Raw genomic sequence first — 19,476 nt, forward strand, 5'->3', positions numbered from 1 at the left:
TGAATTCTAGAGTAAATTGGATATCAATCGAGCATGTGTTGAGCCACTGATGGAACATTGCCAAATGTTCCTCACTACCTTGCCAAACGATTAGAACATCATCGATGTATCGTCGCCAGAGTGCTATATTGGCCCTATACGGGTTAAGGTCACTAAGGACAAAGTGGTGTTCATATTCGTTCATGTTGATGATGGCAAGATTAGGAGCGAAGCTTGCTCCCATCGCTACGCCCTTAGTTTGATTATAGAAATTTCCTTGGAACGTGAAGTAATTTCTGGTCATAGCAATCCTGAGTAATGAGATTATAAACTCAGTGGGGACTTTATGAGGTGCTGGTCTAGTGTTAAGTACAGATTCCATGCAAGTGAGTGCTGAATGTTGTGGAATGTTAGTATATAGGGAGGCTATATCCATAGTGGCTAAAAGATGTATGTTTCATTTGGACGGTGATTGACAACCGGTCCAGTGTTCAAGTCTTTTAAGTATTTTATGTCACAAATCTCTCGAATACTTTTTCTTTCCTTTCACCTTTTCATATTCCAACACCTTACTCTTTGCACGTTCCCCTTGGAGCAACCTTGATTGAAATTTGTCAAAAGAAAATTATAAAAATAATAAATGCTATAAGAATTTTTGATGCTGGTTGGTTGCATGTCTTGTTTTATATGACAAATGTTATATTGAGTATTGAGGGCTACCCACATTGATGCTGCATAGCCCAGAACATTTGAATGATAACACTAAGTAAGGACTTGTAGCCTATTTTCTAAATTCAGGTCTAGGACCATTGTTTTTTGTACTACTTTGTAAACCCGTGAGTTACAAAGAAGCAGAGAAAACGTCCCAGCGTATAATCAATTTATTTAACGTTGGAGCTTCAGAAAACGGTTGTTAAAAATGAAACCTTAGCAATGTCCACGCTCACTGCCGGTCACATTATTCACTTATGAGGAACCAGAAGCTCCAAAATCTTGCTGCTTTTTTTGCAGTTTTATACAGTGCCAATGTTACCCAAGGGCACTAGGGCACTTTAAATAAGCACCAGGTTACATTACACAAGGTCAGATGTGTTTCTTATTTTATTGTGATTTTTTTTTTTAGTGATCCGTTCCTCAGATTTGTGTACCTTTGCGCTTTCTCTTGGCAAAATGTCATGGAAGGGACCTATGACTATTCAGCCCCTCTTACAATGTTCCCCAAGCAACACGCTACAGAGCCTCAAATCCAGCTCACCAGTAAATCTTTTGGCTCATCCTGTCATGCTCCACTATTATCAATGGACAAAGGACGCACATTTAATCCAAGCCATGGAGGATTCCCTGTGCGGGGAAGGAAAGTTAACAAAAGCTTTTGAGGAAAGAGGTTGCCGGCTTGCAGAATCACATAGTCTTGGACGAGATTTAACTCACTATTTCGCGATATTTAAGTTGCCAAAGCCTGGCTTACAGAGACGTCCTGGGATAAAGGCACTGAAATCATATATGTTTTGACATACTTTCTATAGAAATAATTGTTGTTTAGAATCAAAGCAGCCATTCCATATTTAAACTAAAGGCAGAGCCAGGTTTAAATTAATTTTTGAGTTGCGGAAAACAATTTTTTAAGCAATGACTTCTGTATTCCATAAATGCATTTGCAGATACGCAAGATAAAGTGTGCATTTTGGCCATATATAAACCTAGAATTGCCTTGTGCCCCATTGGCATTATTGTTATAGAACAACAATGGCCCCTAAGAAACAGCAAACAATATTTTACCTTCAAAACAATATTTTAAATGTGCAAAAATTCATAAACAGAGTTTTCCTAAACCTAGACTGTAGTGGTTTGTGAACAAACATGAAGTGAAAAAAGTGGTCAGGCAAAAAGCTGTGATACAGGTGACTTGAGGATGCAATGTTTGTATCATAATAACATCAACAGGAATACTACAATAAATGAATTGGGTCTGTATGAGTTTGTTGATGCCGTTTCGTTCCATTAAAATAGTAGCATCATCATCAGGACAAATGTAATATAGGCCTGAGTAATTTTAATGAACTGGGTAAGTAATTTCTGCCAATATAGGTAGAGCAGTCATGTGGATGCCTGGGTACCCTGGATGACTTACAACGCGGCAAAATATAATAAAGGGAGATGATAGGAAATCAGGTCAGTGTTGAGTATCACATTGCATGTTCTATGGAACACCTAACTGCAGGAAATAGTTCAAAATGGGAATCGGGACCCACACCAGTGGTGGCTCGCATAGGGCGTGCTGCGGGGCGAGGGAAGGGTGAGGGTGGGGGGTGGTAAACTCGTACATACGACGGAACATCGTATGTCCGAGCTTACTACCCCTCCACCCTGCCCCTACCCTACCCCACCTCACCGCCCCGCAGCACACCCTATGCGAGCCGCCACTGACCCATACATAATAATATGGAGTGATTCAATTGACCCTGATTGGTGTCAGGCTTTTGGTGCATCAAGAGCCATTCAAACGGGTAGCGAGGACCATTGGCATTGATAGTACACCCACATGCACCAGCTTCTTATCACTTATGACATGCAAAAGTGACCTCAGTTAAAGAGCAACATACACAACAGGTCAACCTCTGACAACCAAGGGCTTTTCTTATGCCTACAATACCCTGTACATACTGGTTTAGGACAAAATGTGAGTGATATTTCCTTAATATTTGTAAAATCTAAACAATTTTGCTGTATTTGGAGTTATGAAATACAGGTCTTGTCTTTGTCAGACAATGGACCTCATTTATATGTTGGTGGTATGTACACGCCATCTCAATGGTGACAACGTATTTATACTGCCAAGAAGGTCTATCTGCCCGGTTTAAAAGCGAGTGGACTTTCAGTTTATGTACGGTGGTGGCTACTCCATCACCGCCATAGGCAAACCTCTCCAACGACCCTGCGGACTAAGAGCAATCAGAGCAGGTCCTCGTGTCAGCTCCCCCCTTCGACTGTTCTCCTGTTCAGCTTGCCCTCAGTATGCTGCCCTCTGCTGCCTGTCTACCTGCAGCCCTCTGTTTGTGCCTCCTCTGCTTCTTGTTCTGTTTTGCCTTTTCTCCTCATTTTTCTGTCCTCTGTTCTGCCTTTTTCTATTTGAATTTCTGCCCTTTGTTTGGCGTTTTCTGCTTGTTTTTCTGCTCTCTGTTTTGCCTTTTATGATAGTTCTTCTGCCCTCTGTTTTGCCTTCTTCAGCTCTGTTTTGCCTTTTCTCCTCATTTTTCTGTCCTCTGTTCTGCCTTTTTCTAATTGAATTTCTGCCCTCTGTTTTATCTTCCTGCTTGTTTTTCTGCTCTTTGTTTTGCCTTTTTTCTGCTCGTTTTTCTGTCCTCTGTTTCTCCTTTTCTGTCTGGTTTTCTGCCCTCTGTTTTGCCCTCTTCCGCTCTGTTTTGCATATTCTGCTTGTTTTTCTGCCCTCTGTTGTGCCTTTTTCCGCTTGTTTCCACCCTCTTCCCACTGTTTCCCTTCTCTTGCGATTTCCCTCCACCCAGTGCCTCCGCCCTTCCCTCAGGACCTACTTAATGGTGGCTGCAACGCGACTCCATTGAGCAGGTCCACATGCCAGCTCCCCCTGTAACAGTTTTCCTGTTCAGCATGCCCTCAGTCCGCTACCCTCTACTGCCTCCCTACCTGCTGTCCTCTGTTTGTGCCTCCTCTGCTCATTTCTTGTCTTGACTTTTCTGTTCGTTATTTTGCCCTCTGTGTTGCCTTCTCTGCTTGTTTTTCTGCCATCTGTTTTGCCTTTTCTGCTCATTTTTCCGCCCTCTGTATTGCCTTTCTGCTTGTTTTTCCTCCCTCAATTTTTCCATTTCTGCTCGTCTTTCTATCCTCTGTTTTGCCCTCCTCTGCTCTGTTCTGCCTTTTCTACTCATTGTTCTGCCCTCTGTCTTACCTTTTCTGCTTGTTTTTCAGCCCTCTGTTTTGCCTTTTCTGCTGTATTTTTCTGTCCTCTGTTTTGCCTTTTCTGGTAGTTTTTCTGCCTCTGTTTGGCCTTTTCTACTTGTTTTTCTGCCCTCTGTTTTGCTATCTTCTGCTCTGTTTTGCCTTTTCTGCCCTCTGTTTTGCCTTTTCTGCTCACTCATTTTTCTCCCCTCTGTTTTGCCTTTTCTGATTGTTTCTTCCCTCTACCAACTGTTTCCTCAAGATCTTTTTTTAGGTCTCGCCTACACAGTGCGCATGCGTTGCATAGGAGACCTGCAGCCGTCGTTCAGCTCTTTTTCAAGCACTGCACTCGTGCTTGTGGTGGCATACGCCTTGCGGGAGTGCGCAGCGGCGCGCCACGAGTGCAGTGCTTGAAAAAGTGAAGCCCGCTCTCCCATGCGCGCGCGCACCTACTGCTGCAGCCTGCATGCCTTTTTTTTGTTGAACTTTGAGCACGAGGCGCGCGCGCGCTTCTTTTTTTTTTTTTTGCTTTCCCCCGAGTCTGCTTGCTTTCCAGCCTCCCTTGTTTGACTGCTTTCCCCGGAGTCTGCCATATCTGATCCTTAGCCTGCCCTTTTACTGCAGTGTAACCTTTTAGCGCGCACGCACACAGCTCGCAGGCTTGTTCTCACAGCTCAGCTGCCAGCTGCTACTATCTTTCAATCCACTGTTGATTTATCTTCCCAGGTATTTCGCCTTCCCTTTTCGACAGAACCACGATTGCCAACTCTTCTAAGCTTTCCTAGAGTACTTTCTCTTGTCATACGCGCTCTTTCGCCTATGCTTAATTTTGTTTCTTTATCACCCACTTGTTTCTCCAACAGCCCGCTTTCTCTTGCGCACTCTTAAAAACCTGTTTCGTTCCCACCACTATGCTCACAGTCACATGTGAAGCTCGCTTCTCGGTCTCCTCTTCGATTCTATCTTCGCCGCAGTTTCCTGACTGTCCCCACTTCTTGTCCCATTCAATTTCTGATTGTCCCCTCACTCGCCGGTACTTTTGATTTTGTTAATAGATTTTGCTGATACTGCATGTGAAGCGCTGTTCAGCTGAAACCTAACAACCACTGAAACGCCTTAGTTATGCTCAAGTAAGTGTAATGCTCATCCAGTTCCCTCCTGATTCACTGCTCATTAACTAGCATGATCACTGCACACATCTTTCATCCCCACAAGACCCAATAGAGACAAAGACATGTACATTCAGATACTTCTCTTTGGACACACTTTTATATAATTACCATATTCACTCTACTACAGACTACTACTTTTAGACCAGCCTTTCCCATGCCCTTATTGCATCCCTCAAGATCCCTCACACAGTAAAGCACTTCTTGCTAATATGCATTTTATTTAGTGAAGAAAACAATAAAAACAAAATGTCTACAGAGTGCAAGTAACATGTTGCTGCAAGTTTAAGAACCTTTGATACAGCATTTTCAAAGGCAGATGAGGGGGATTGTAAGTACTAATAGGAAGCCCTGACAGATTTGGAAAAATACTTTAAAATGTTAGTGTAGTCTTGAAAAGACATAGGTGCTATACAATGTCACAGGACAAGAGGGAACAAGTTTGACTGCAAAAAAGTGTTTAGCCACTACATGGACTGTTGGAAACAAGGATGTCAAGAAAACAATTTAGGATTGATACAAATAGTAAGAAAAGACAATAAAGACTTGGGTAATAGTGAGCCTAGTGTAGTAGGCTATTTCAATGACCATAGTGACTAACCAGTCCATTTCTTAGGTGAGTCCGTTTACCAGGAGAACAAGCATTGACATAGCCAATAGGTCTCGCCTTTGGGACCTTATAAGTGTTTATCCATGCAACAGTTGATGTTGTTGCACCTAGGATATTGTGCTGCATTACTAAATACTTATAAGGTCCCAAAAGCGAGACCTATTGGCTATGCCAATGCTTGTTTTTTGTTTCAACTAAAACTAAAATAGTTCCATTCAGAGGAAGAAAACAATTCATAAAATTCAATTGGACTTTAGTGGGAAAACCACTAGAAGTGGTTAAAGAATATACCTATTTTGGGCGAATATTTGCACAAACATTAAAAAATTCCCCTCATCTACAACATTTGGGCCGTAAAGCAGACGTACATGTCGGGGCTCTCCAAAGTTTATATTCCTCCTCTGGGCACAAGCACTTTTTCCCTCTCTTACAGGTTTTTAGCTCCAAAATTCCACCCATTTTATCGTACGCTTTGGAATACATTCCAATAAGACATTGGCAACAAATACAAACTAAAGAAGGGAAAATACTTCGTAAAATGATTAAAGTCCACCAAGCAGTTCCTGCACACGCTCTGTGCCTTGAGCTTTGTTTAGTCAGCTCATTATACCTGAGCTATCACTAACATAATAAGATGGGCTTATAACCTTATACATACAGAACAAGGTACCTTAAGATTTTTATTAAAAATGGAGACTTTTGAAATCGAATCATCAAAGTATACTTTTTGTCAAAATTTAATTACAGCTGTTAAATTATCGAACTGTACAATCGCACTACTGAAATCTTGGACTCCTGCACACTTGAGGCTCTTCTTAAAACATCTAACGCCGAGGATAAGTTACGATCTTGCCAGTAAACATTGTTCCAAATTGCATCATTATGAACTTTATGCAGAGTCAATAGAATATAACATTTGCAACAGTACATTTGTTTTACCTGAAGGCATGGAGTTTGGCGATACATTATTTTATTACGTCTTGGGATTCTCCCCTTAAAATTATTTACTTCTACATGGAACCACAACGAAAATACCACTAGTATTTGTGACATCTGCAATGGAGGAGTGCAAGATTTGCAGCATGTTCTGTCTGTATGCCCTAATTCGACATTGGTTGAGGCCAGAAATCGGTACTTAAAATTAATTCAGACTAAATGCAATAGTACTTCTGCACAGGGTTTGATTACGCTTCTTAAATCACCACCTGATGAATGTGTGTGTTATAATTTGTTAAAAATTTAAAAATCTTTTTAAAAATTGTATTGAAATGATTATTCTTTTAGCGTTTAATATCAAATGTAGTTTTTAAAATGTGGTGTTCAGTAGAGAACTAAACCAAATAAACTTGATTTGACTCCGCTATATGCATAAAAAAGCTGACTGCACTTACAAAGCCTGCAAAACCGACACTGTGATTTGTAGGGGGTGTCTTGCTGATGCAGCTGCACCCTCACACTCATAACCTAGCACCCTGCCTTCAGGATTGAAAGGCCTACCTTAGGGATGACTTATAGGGTTTAAAGGATTGCCATAACCTGTTCTCATATGAGTGAGACACATTGCACTTGTTATTGTTAACTGCTTGATTGGTTTTCAAGTTTTATTCTGAATTTGAGTCTTTGACTAAAACTTAAAAAAAAAAAAGTGCCACTTGAATTGAAGTTGCCTAATTGCAGCACTACCGGAAGTCACCGGAAGTAGCGCAAAGGGAGGGTCAGCTGTCTAGATGCTGACGCCCAGGGATTGAAAAACTGGGCTGCGGCGCGCCAGCACCACTGACGCGGCAAAGGCAAGTCCATCCTCGTCCATCTGCACCCGTACGGGGCCAGGGGAACCCTACAAATTTTTTGCCAGATTCTAGTAGCTACACCTGGTACTCAAGGGAGGCGCTCCTTGATCTAGGTAAGGCACTGAAAAGCAGTCCGGCACTCTGTGTTAAGAGGTCCCCTGGGTGCACCGAGGGCCCGTTCTCATGCCTTAATTGTAAGTGTGGAAGCTGGGCATTAAACGAACAGCAGTCTCGAAATAAGGTAATTTGACTGCGCTTTTACTGAACTGTATCTATTTGAATTCAAGATCATTGCCCAAACACTGCCTGGAGATTTGGGATACTTGAGCTGAAAAAAACCAAACTTAGCTTTTAATACAGAAACTTGGCTAGACGACAATAACTCCCCAGATATTGCCTTCACCCTTCCTGCTGTCTACAAATTGCTCAATTGCGACAGGGGCGGAAGGGAGAAGGAATAGCCATTCATTTTAAAGATGCTATACCTGTCTCCCCGAACTTGTGGCACCACTAGGAGACCATGAGATCTTAGTATTCCAGGTTTCCAGCGGAGATAACAAAGCGTTCGGGGGAGCTGTAATTTACAAGCCCCCACACTATGAGCATAAATTCAGTGCCAAACTGCTATCTCAGCTGTTCCCTGCTTTCTTGAAACATAATCATTTCCTGGTTATAGGTGATTTCAATGTTCATTTTGAAAATAGGGAATATTCTGTTGTTAAACAACTGGAAAGTGATATGCAGATCCTACAGCTCAAGCAATGGGTCAAAGGACCCACCCATATTGCTGGACATACACTTGATCTCCTCTTTTCTAATAAAGAGTCCATAAATATCGCAGGAATCGAGTCCCGTACCCTGGACTGATCATTCTTTAATTGTTTTTTCCTTAACTCTGCTGGCAAAGAAAATCAGCCCAATCACACCCTCTATAGGGGTAAAAAGGCAGTGGAATCTTATAACTCCAGATCTGTTTGCTTCTCACTTCTCTTTAAGAGATCGAATTGCCTTAAAGGCATTCTCTGATCAAGTAGAGGTAGAAACTCAAAACTCAGCAATAGCCAATATATTGGATCAATGTGCCCTCAGGATAGAAAGAATATCAAAAAAGAAATCACCATCCGAAAAATGGTACTCGCCAGAACTTAGACTGCTAACAAGGAAATATAACTCATTGGAACATACATGGAGAATGACCAAAGAAAATGGTGACAGGCTAATATATAAAGAGGAGCTAAAGAAATACCATAAAACCCTTAAACACGCTAAAAAGTCCTATTTTGTCAAAAGAATTGAAGCAAGCAGTAAATAAACTAAAGAGTTGTTAAAAATAGTGAAAGCACTTTGTAGGCCAGCTGGCATATCTCAAGCACTGACCCCTTGGACAGATAACTGTGAGAAAGTTGGCAATTTCTTCTTTGATAAAATTGCCCACATCTACTCCAGCACTAGAGGACACTGATTGGGAAGCTTTAGATCCGCACCCAGAAGTGTGTTCTCACATAGGAAACTTTGTCCCTTTTTCAGAAGAACAAGTAGCGAAGGCAATGTCAGAGGTCAAATCGGGATCTTTGCTTGACCCGTGCTCACATTTCATAATTCCTCGGCTAATACCAGTTTTATGCCCCTATGTAACTCAAATTCTTCATCACTCGCTAGATACTGCTGTGTTCCCGGATTCATGGAAACAAGCTATTGTATGCCCTCTGGCAAAAAAGCAGGCATATCTTTAACCTTTCAAATTATCGACCAATTTCTCAACTTCCTTATCTGTCAAACATTTTGGAGAGGTTGATCAATAAGCAACTAGTTGACTATCTAGAGACTAACGATCTCCTGGATCCTTCACAGTCAAGCTTTAGGGCTTAAAACAGAACTGTTGCTACTTTACTAGCAGTATTAGATAACATCAGACTACTGATGGACCGGGGTAAAGCTGCCGCCCTGATCCTTTGGGACTTGTTTGCAGCTTTCGATACTGCATCTCATGGCCTCCTGATGAACATCCTAAATGAAAAAGGATTACACTCCAAAACGCTTCATCGGTTTAGCTAATCTTTACTTAACAGAACTCAATGAGTACAAATGGGCTCCTTTTCTTCCAACCCAAAAACAATCAAGTGTGGTGTTCCGCAAGGAGCCTCTTTGAGCCCAACTCTTTTCAATGCTTATGTCTCCCCTTTGGCCATGATCGGTAAGAAATGGGGTTTTAATATCTGTTCCTACACCTACGCAGATGATATGCAGCTGTACAAATGGGCTCCTTTTCTTCCAACCCAAAAACAATCAAGTGTGGTGTTCTGCAAGGAGCCTATTTGAGCCCAGCTCTTTTCAATGCTTATGTCTCCCTTTTGGCCGTGATCTGTAAGAAATGGGGATTTAATATCTGTTCCTATGCCTACGCAGATGATATGCAGCTGCTGATAGCTATAGAGGAAATATATGAGGACACTAGGAGCAGTTTGATCAACTGTCTTTCTGAAACTGTGAATTGGATGTCAGATCGTTGCTTGAAGCTAAACCCAGAGAAATCAGAGATACTGCTCTTTGGAGGAGCACACTTAGTCTGGGATGTAACCTGGTGGCTCCAGTCACTAGGTACATTAGGCCCAAACGGGTCGTAAAAAATGTGGGATTTCTGATAGATAATGCCCTAACCTTGCAAGATCAAGTTCGAGTACTGTGTGGTAATTGTTTTGCCATGCTCCGAATTATTAAAGAGACCTTATTATATGGATCCCTTTGAACTGGAGAAAAACCATTACTCAGGCCTTATTGACCAGCAGACTGGACTATGGGAATGCGCTTTATGTTGGTATGGCTGGCTACTTATTCTCTTGTCTGCAAGTAATCCAGAATGCACCAGCAAACTGGTTCGTAACAAGAATAAGGACAGCTTGGCTTCAGAGTGTTTGAAGGAGTTTCACTGGCTGCCTGTGCGACAAAGGTCCAAGTTTAAACTATTGGGCTATGCGCATAGAGCTTTACATAAACCTGGGCCCAGAATCCTGCAGGAGAAAGTTGAATTTTATGTTCCTTCGCGAGACTTGAGGTCTTACAATCGTGCTCTGGCTAAAACTAGACCAAACAAGAAGGTCAGAGCTGGGATTGCCCCTTCTCATATCTGGCGGCTGTACACTGGAATAAACTTCCTTTAGAGCTTCGCCTCACCGACGACCATATGAGGTTCAGGAAGAGGCTGAAAACGTGGCTATTTTTACGACTCAATTGCTGACGCCTAGCGATTTGCTGTTTAAGACCCAATTGCTGATGTCTCATGTAACTATACACCTCTCAAACAGGTTCTTGCTTTCTTAGCGCCGTAATATTCCCTGGGATGAATGTTGCGCTCTACAAGTAAAATAAAAATAAGTGCAGTAACCTCAGATATAAGGAAACTTCTATCTGTTGTGAGTGGTACTAGCACCAGCTCACACAGGCTGCAATGGCAGGCCTGTAGTCACAGTTTGAGTGATGTCTCATTGGTAGCATAATACATGCTGCAGCCCATGGGAGACCCCTGGTGTACCTATGCCCTGGGTACATTAGTATCATTTACTAGGGACTTAGAGGTGTACACCATTAGCCAATTAGGAAGGTACCAAAGTACTTACAATAGTCCAATGTAGGGTAGAGCACAGTGACTGGGGTCCTGATTAGCAGGATCCCAGTCAGACTAGTCAGAAAACAGAAGGACACCAGCAAAAAGTGGGGGTAACCATTTTCCTACAACAACGGTTTCCGTTGCTTCACACCTAGGCACCCGGATTCCCTGGTGTAGTTATCCTGGTTCGTGGGGTGACTCTCCAATCTTCTGTCTTCCACAGGGTTTCTTTAGGGTCCACTGGGAAGCGTTCTTCTTTTAAACTTCAACTGCGACTTTCCCATTGACTTTCATTGAGTACACAGCTGTGTTTCTACTTTGCACACAGCCTCCGTGTGGTTCCTGGGTACTTACCTTGGGTGGTTCCTTGTGTCCCCAGCTCTTCTGAGTCTCCTGGTCTAAGTCTCGACTTTGGTTGCAGTTCACATTCCACTTCTTTAGTATTTGGTTTGGTCTTCCCCTGGAGACCACTGTGTATTTGTGCTTACTTACCTGTTTGCCATTTAAGTATTGTGTATATGGTGTTGATATCTCCGAGTAGGAGATATACCAATGTGTTAGTGAGTGTGTGTATAATAAATACACTTATTTTTATAACTACACCGTGTGGTTCTTTTTCATTTAACCTAAACTAAAGGATTTGTTTCAGTGCAACAAGCTGCTTAAATCTCCTCCTGGACTAAGCCTGAAGACTGCTCTCCACAGCTACCACTTCTAGAGCTTTCTATGGTTGTCTAAGACCTGTAAAATCACTGTAAGGATTGTCTGGATTAGTGCAAGGTGCTTCACTTACAAAAGCTTCCACCATATACTAAGCCAGCCTCCTACAAAGACATATAGGCATCAGGGAAGGATCACCACCTTTATTGATTCCCCTCTGCCCATCAAGATAGAGGGAACTTTATCTAGAACCCTCCAGATTTGTGTATCCTTTCTATGACTTGTGCAATGTTCAACTAAATATTGTTGTGTTCTGTCTGTCACCTGGTATCCTAATTTTTTTGTAAGCTTTTGGGCCGCTACGTCATACTAAATCTGGCAAGGTATTGCTCCAAAATCTTGCCAGCGCATCCAGAAGGAAGAGTCGAGATTTGGCCCAGATGTTTTTTTAATCCTGGTACTATGTTGTATTTCTCCAAGAAGCATAGGAGGCACATGACTGCTTTTGCAGGCTGCAATAAATACATAGATGTGTCATCCACATGAAGAGAGACCATGTGTGTCATGTACCCGATTTGAATGCTCCATTCTTGTATTTTAAATCTGAGTAGACAAGCTAATGGTTCAGTCGCAAGCTCAGAAAGAAATGGTGAGAGTGCACGTCCCTGTCTAGTCGCACGCACTTTGCTCCCAACTTTCAGCCCATTAGTTTGAACTTTTATTCATTTTAGCTTAATAGGTCTGACCCAAAACCCCTCAGTTCCTCAACTAAGGATGCTCATCCTAATGAATTGAACACTTTTTCTATACCAAGGGATGCTATCATAAAATCATCAGCACTCTCTTAGGTCTTATTGTCTGATGGGTCCTTATCAGGTTTTTATACCAAATATTGTGGTTGCCTTCAGCATTGAGCCTAGAAGGCATCCACACTTTAATGCTTCTTCCCATACCTCCAGCAGTTTAATAGAATTTTTGGGGCATCATTATACATTTCAGTGGGAGGATGTCTAGCCCTGGTGCACCAAGTTGCTGTGTTCGAACCAGTACCAGTTCGCTAACCTCTCATTTGAGGGACCATGACGACTTCTGTTTGCTGGTAAGGCCTTTCAGTGCAAATAAAGTATCTGACATTAAAGGCATGACCTTCCAGAGCTTCAAAAATGAGCTCTCCAGCATTGCTCTGAAAGTCTGCTGAGCCTAGCGAAGAACAACTAAACTCATATAATGACCTTATGCCTAATGATGATGGAGACAACCCGTGGCATGGTTATAACGTGAATCTCCAGGCTAACCATCTTTAGAGCCATATCTTGTACATTCCTTCCCACCTTAAGACTCAATTCAACTCCATGTAGAGGAAGAGAATTTCCTCATTGAGAGCCTCTCAAAAAGCAAGTGGTCTGTCCAGTATTTGCCCAAGGGCATGTTGAAGTGTTGGTCCGAAAACTTCAAAGCTCCAGTGAAAACATGTTTTCATGCCCTGGGTGGAGGAGGGATACAAGGCCGTCTCAAGATCACATTTATATTCGTGGGCATTTTTCACTTGACTCCCTCGTCGTGTGCATAGCAGATAAGAAGGTCTTTACTCCGGCCAGAGGGGATACCTTTGCTCGATAAAGAGAACAAGATAATCGATACCGCAGTAAGTGGTTGGCAGTGGAAGGTAGCACCCAGTAGCGCATCACCAGCTCACCTGGTCTGCTTTGCAGTTAGACAATAATAGGAGGAGATGGAAGAGCTCATCAAGCATTTTACAAATGCATATAGAAAGAGAGGCAAAGAAATTGTTCAGGAAGGAAAAATCAATTTTAAAAGCAAATATCAGGCTCTCAGTGAACTGACAAGTCAACGCAGTATCCTCATCCTGTGTCCACACGATCTGCCTGGTTCGAAAGACATTCAGATGGCGCCCCACAGAATCTGGAAAGGCGGTCACCCACTCACTCATCACCAGTAGACTTGACTACGGCAACGCACTTTATGCCGAAGTCACCCAGAAACAGCTCAGGAAACTACAGAACGTCCAAAACGCCGCAGTCAGAGTGGTCCTCCACATCCCCCTCCGCAGCCACATGACACAACACCTCCCACAACTTCATTGGCTCCCTGTCAACAAGAGGATCACCTTCAAGCTCCTCACACATGCCTACAAGGCTCTCCGTGACGTAGGACCAAAATAAGTGAACCACTGTCTCGGTTTCCACACACCCGCCAGACAACTCAGTTCCGCCTAACTAGCCATGGCCTCTGTCCAAGGGATTCACAAGACCAGAACTGGATGAAGATCCTTCTCCTACCTCGCTAACAAAACCTGAAACACCCTGCCCCCTCACCTCAGGCAAACCGCGTCACTGACCCAGTTCAGGAAGGACCTCAAGACCTGGCTCTTCAACTAAACCTCCACAACTAGACGAATCAGCAGAAACACCCGCCCCCCCCCCGCGCATTGAGACCCTCATGGATGACTAACCGTGCTTCACTAACCCCTGACTGATTGATTGAGGCATCCATTTGGTGCTGTTTATGTGGCCACATGTGGGACAAACATTGTCATGCCTCACTAAGGTTGTGTGTCTTCAGCCTGGAAGTCCAACAACAACCTTACCCCCCTGCCCTTTGACGGGCAGCATCTCTTCAGCGCTCAAATGGATTCTACTCTGCAAAAGATAGAAGGATACAAACAACAAAGGCCATGGGATGCTACCAACCCAGCTTCTGAAGACTGAGTTTTGCTGCAAACACAGGCAACTGCAAAGATGTCTAGCACTACCCAAAGACAGCCACACCAGTGGCAGCAGTCTTTTCTTGAAAACCACTAACCAAAATATATTTCATTGGTGGATTCTTTGAAACACGTCAAGTCAAGCCCTGAGGCGTCAGAACAAGTACTAGACTACTGCAGAGCAGTGAACTTCCACTTGTTCTCTGGAACACTCAAGACCTGTCGGGGGATGAGTCTATGTTACCATCCTCAGTGGGAGGAAGTAAATGCGCACCAGTGAATGCATTCGCTCATCGTCCTTGGGTACTGCTTGGAGTTCCACACCACTGCATCAGATATTCCACCATGTTGGCACAGCATCGGCCGAGCCCAACTGCTGCAAAAGAGTGCAAGCAGTGCTCCAAAAGACAGCTATCAAAACTAGTTGTACCACACCAGAGAAGGAATGGCATCAGTTCCCTGTATTTTATCATCCCTAAGAAAGACCAGATGTTGCTGTACTTGACTTGCACCCACTACACTGATCTATCACGTCAGAGTACTTCAACAGGACTACACTCCAAGATGTCATTGCATCGCTTGAGCGTCAGTGACTTCATGTGACCCTCTGTTTATAACCATTGTTGAGAGTGGGGTGAGGGGCTGTCACTCATGAGAGGCTAAACTCGGGTGGATCATGGGACTTTTCCTCTCCCTCAACAACAGTACTCTGGTCATTCTCATATATATGAATCGAGTTCATGGTAAATTTTCATGTGTATTTGTTTTAATAAAAGGTGGGTAACCCGTTAGATTTGTGCTGTAAGGTAGGATCACATTGAAGAAACCTGAATATTTGGAGAGATTTTTCCCTGTGCAAAGTAATTTTAAATACAATCTGCGATTGTTGTAGTGTTTGACTTCAGTGACTATACAGACAACGCAAGTTACCTTTTTTTTCTTAATGTCCCATACTGCTGTCTGCTAGTGATTTTTGTCTTTTCGCTGTACACTAAATAGTTAAGTAAAATGTGTTATCCAAAAACCTTCTGTCTCACAGACAGTACACTTCCTTAAATCTAATAAATCTTATTTTTTCTGCAGATAACTGGTTGGTGGTACAGTGTGCGCACATCTGCATCCCACAGCAGTGCCAGTGGGCACACTGGCCGTAGTAATGGACAGTCTGAAGTGGCTGCCCATGCTTGTGCAAGTATGTGTGATGAAATGGTGGTTCTGTGGAGGTTGGCTGTCCTGGACCCCATCATCAGTCCTCAGAGGTGATTATTTTGAAGGAGGTCACAAGGGTTAGGATAGCACACTGAAGGTTTTGCTCAGTGACAAAATATTTAAGCAAATGTGTTTTTATGGGCATGTAAAAGTATCAAACCATTTCCTGTTATGCCCAAATACATTGGGTGGGAAATTATAAAAACTTACACTGAAATATGAAGTAGAGAAGAAATCCTGATTTGGCTAGGCCTGATTGAGCAATATTTGCAGTTCAATCTTTCACATGCCCTACTCAATTTCTTCATTGAGTTTTCTGGGTTTTGAATTCCTCTCAAAACTCTAAAGAAAAGGAATCTAGAAAATATAAGTATGTCTATTTTGCTCACTTCTGGTTTATATTGTACTCCTGATCTTACAGGCCCCTTCATTTAGGTGACCCAGACACCAGACTTACTCTCTGAACAATTATATGTGTGACATATGGTGGATGGAAAAAAAGGAACTAGCCTGAAGGAAGCAAGCACACATAGTGTTGGTATGACCGCATCTCAAGAAGAGCCAAAAACACATTTGACCTTTCACAGTTATTTTAATTGTATTTCATATATGTTCTGGAATCCTGTAGAGGTGAGGGAAAAGTCTCACAAGTTCAGAAAGAGAAGACTGTGGGACTAGGAGCAGTTTTACGTTTTTTATTAGTTTGACTTTGCCGCTGTAAACAAACATGCAAACCTTTACCAATTAAGAATCAAAAGAAGTTAATGGAGTATTGGTTAGAAAAGATATGTTTAAATATTTGAAATTCTTCCCACAGAACTGTTTGGCAAGAGATCTCTATCCTCCGTTCACTAAGAGATACCCCAGCTTAACACATAGACTCATATCTTTACCTTTCATATTATAATATAAAACGTCTTGTACACTATTAATCTGCAGTGTTCTTCAATAAGGGAGTAACAGGCACTTATGTTCTTATTTTCGTGCTTCACAAAATAAAATCACATGTATCAGATGTTCGACTTCTATGAGGCATTGTGGGCATCATTTTGAGGTGTTTTGATCATTCTCCATGAGCTTCTTATCTACTATAGAGGTGGTAGTTCTAATTTCTTTAGTAGGGGATCTCTGTGTATAGTCATAATCTAGTGAATAGTCCCGCCCATGTGCGTGGACCCCGGAGCAATAAAAATAATCTCTTAAGTTGTCAAGCCATGCAGACCTGCATCTACACTTAAGAGAGAATTCAAAGACAGATAATGCAGCCTATATCCACAGGCTACACTGTCCAGTACTTCAACTAGAAAATTCCACCAACATCCACAAACAGCACTGCCTGCCCAGCTTTTTCCACAGAGAAACACCTGCCTCTACCAGCAAAAGCCTCTGGAATGATAGAGAGGGAGGAATGGACAGACAAGCCCCATAGGCTGCCATTATGTGGCTCAGAACAGGATACTGTGCCTTTAAGAAAACTTTCCAGAACTTTTCCAGTATCCCAGAATGCACAGCAGGTCCCTTTTACTTCCAGTTCTTTTTTCCGGCTCCTGCTAGCAGGACCTTGGAGCCTTGAGCTCTCCCTTTTCAAGGGTTTATTTGGATTTGTTCACTTTTCAAGTGCTATATTAAGTACCTTGTTGCCTTCCTTCTTGTGTGTGCTCTGTGTGGTCAACATGCCTGGCTTGTTTGACAAGTGCCCAGAGTGCGAGAGAAAGAAGGCCAAGTCGGACCCACACAGGGTGTGCATCGTCTGCCTTCCCCAGTCCCATGTTCCAGAGGAGTGTGACTTTTGCCAATCTTTCTCAGCCAGGACCCTGAAGGAAAGGATGAAGATCAGGCTCCTAGGCCTGGAGGACAGAAGGCTGAGGGCACAAGGTGGGTCAGGACGGGCTGATTCTGCCCATGCTGAGGCCCCTGGGGGGCTCCCCAGGGGCAGGAAGCCCAGCAAACGTCCCCATTCTCCGTCGGCGTCGTGGGGGATAGCTGCAGTCTGCTCACAGTCTCCCCAGGGCTCTGGGGAGAAACGGCGTCGACGCTCGACGTCGAGGGAGCTGAGCAGCCCGCCGTCGACGACATCTTCGTCGACGCCGTCGACTTCTCCGTCGAGTCATCGGCGTCGAGAATAGTCCCGGCGTAGGCGCTCGCCGTCGAGGCGATGTCGCCGTTTGCCGTCGGCAAAGAGGAGACGGTCACCGTCGAGGGGATCCCCGACGTCGAGGACCTGTCCCAGGGGTTCGCCGTCGAGGAGGCGTTCGCCGTCGAGGAGGCGTTCATCGACACCGAGGCAGCGCAGGAGGAGTCCTGACGCCAGGAGTTCCTCGGGGTCACAAAGGAAGAGAACGGAGTCACCGGGCTCAGTGTACTCAGTGGTGTATACACCTCCTAAGCCTAGGTCGCCACCCTTTCCTCCTTTGCCAAGGGAGCCCTCACCGCGGATCCCTACGCCACCGCCTTCGGTCATTGTGACGGCGGCAAGGAAGCAGCATGCTACCACTCCTTCCTCGACAGTGCCGCCTGATAAGGATAGCCGTTGGCTAGACTCGGCGGGCAGAAAGGTCTGTGGGACGGCTTATACCACCATGAAGGCAGCAAGTGCCGGGGCTCTGTTGGGGCGCTACGAACGTGCCCTGTGGGAGTCTCTCCAGCAGTACGCAGAGCTCCTGCCTAGCGACAAGAAGGAGGACTTTCTAGAGACTTTGCGTGAGGGGATGCTGGTGTCAAATCAGATTATCAGCGCGGCGGCGGATGTGTCTCTGTTAGCGGCACATGGATATTGTCATGGCATCAACCAACGGCGTCACGCTTGGCTTCGCCTTACCTCACTCAAACCGGAGGCACAACAAAGAGTGGCCAACCTGCCTTTCTCGGGGAAACCCCTGTTCGGCAAGCATGCCGACGACGAAATGGCCCGCATGAAGACTGAGGCAGAGACCCTGACGGCTGTCGGGTTAGAGAAGCCTGAGAAGAAAAAGCGCCCGTTCCAGAGACGGTTCGGGGCTGCAGGCAGAGGGCGTGGGCAGGCCTCGGGACAGCAGCAACAACAGCAGCAGCAGTTCCGGAAACCCTTCCAGAAGCGCCAGAAGGGTAGAGGAGGCCAGCAGTCCGCTACAGCGACCAAGGGCCCAGCTGGGTCTCGGCTCTGAGCGATTACTTCCCCTGCAACCGTTACCCACTCCAGTGGTCGGAAGCGTTCAATCTTTTCTGGCAGAGTGGAGAAAAATTACTCCGGCCAAGTGGGTGCTGAATATTGTTTGCAATGGATACAGTCTTCGGTTCATCAGCCCGCCTCCAGCGATTCCGCCGGTAAGCTCACAGTATCAACTGCGAGAGCTCCAGGCGGAGGCAGACATCCTGTTGAGAAAAAAGGCGGTGGAAGACATACCTCTGTCTCAAAGGGGAAGAGGTCTGTACTCTCGGTTCTTCCTGGTTCGCAAGGAGGACAAGAACGAGTTCAGGCCCATTCTGGATTTGCGGCAAGCAAACAAATGGATTCGCAGAGAGAAATTCCGTATGCTATCATTGCATCAGATTTACCCTCAGCTGCAACGGGGAGACTGGCTCTGTGCCATAGACCTACAGGATGCGTACTTCCATGTGCCCATTGCACAGAAGCACAGGAAGTTCCTGCGATTCCAAGTCGGCGCCAATCATTTTCAATACACAGTACTGCCATTCGGGCTAAAGTCTGCGCCCAGGACCTTCTCGAAGTGCATGGCAGTGGTAGCGGCACACCTGCGGAGGAACAAGGTGTTTGTCTACCCGTACCTGGACGATTGGTTGATCAAGGCCTTCTCCTTCTCGGAAGCACAAGCGCA

At 44.3% G+C, this 19,476-nt stretch overlaps 1 protein-coding gene across 4 annotated transcripts in view; it reads left to right on the forward strand.

The window, feature by feature from the left end:
* ZSWIM8 (zinc finger SWIM-type containing 8) overlaps positions 1-19,476 on the forward strand; it is a 2,297,361-nt gene that overhangs the window by 696,457 nt on the left and 1,581,428 nt on the right. For all 4 annotated transcript variants that reach the window (XM_085603517.1, XM_085603518.1, XM_085603514.1 and 1 more), the window contains exon 9: positions 15,536-15,711. In XM_085603517.1, the coding sequence (XP_085459643.1) occupies positions 15,536-15,711 (176 nt within the window). The remainder of the gene's footprint in view (positions 1-15,535; positions 15,712-19,476) is intronic.

This window comes from Triturus cristatus, chromosome 1_2 (genome assembly GCF_964204655.1).
Source record: "Triturus cristatus chromosome 1_2, aTriCri1.1, whole genome shotgun sequence".
Taxonomy (NCBI): Eukaryota; Metazoa; Chordata; class Amphibia; order Caudata; family Salamandridae; genus Triturus; species Triturus cristatus.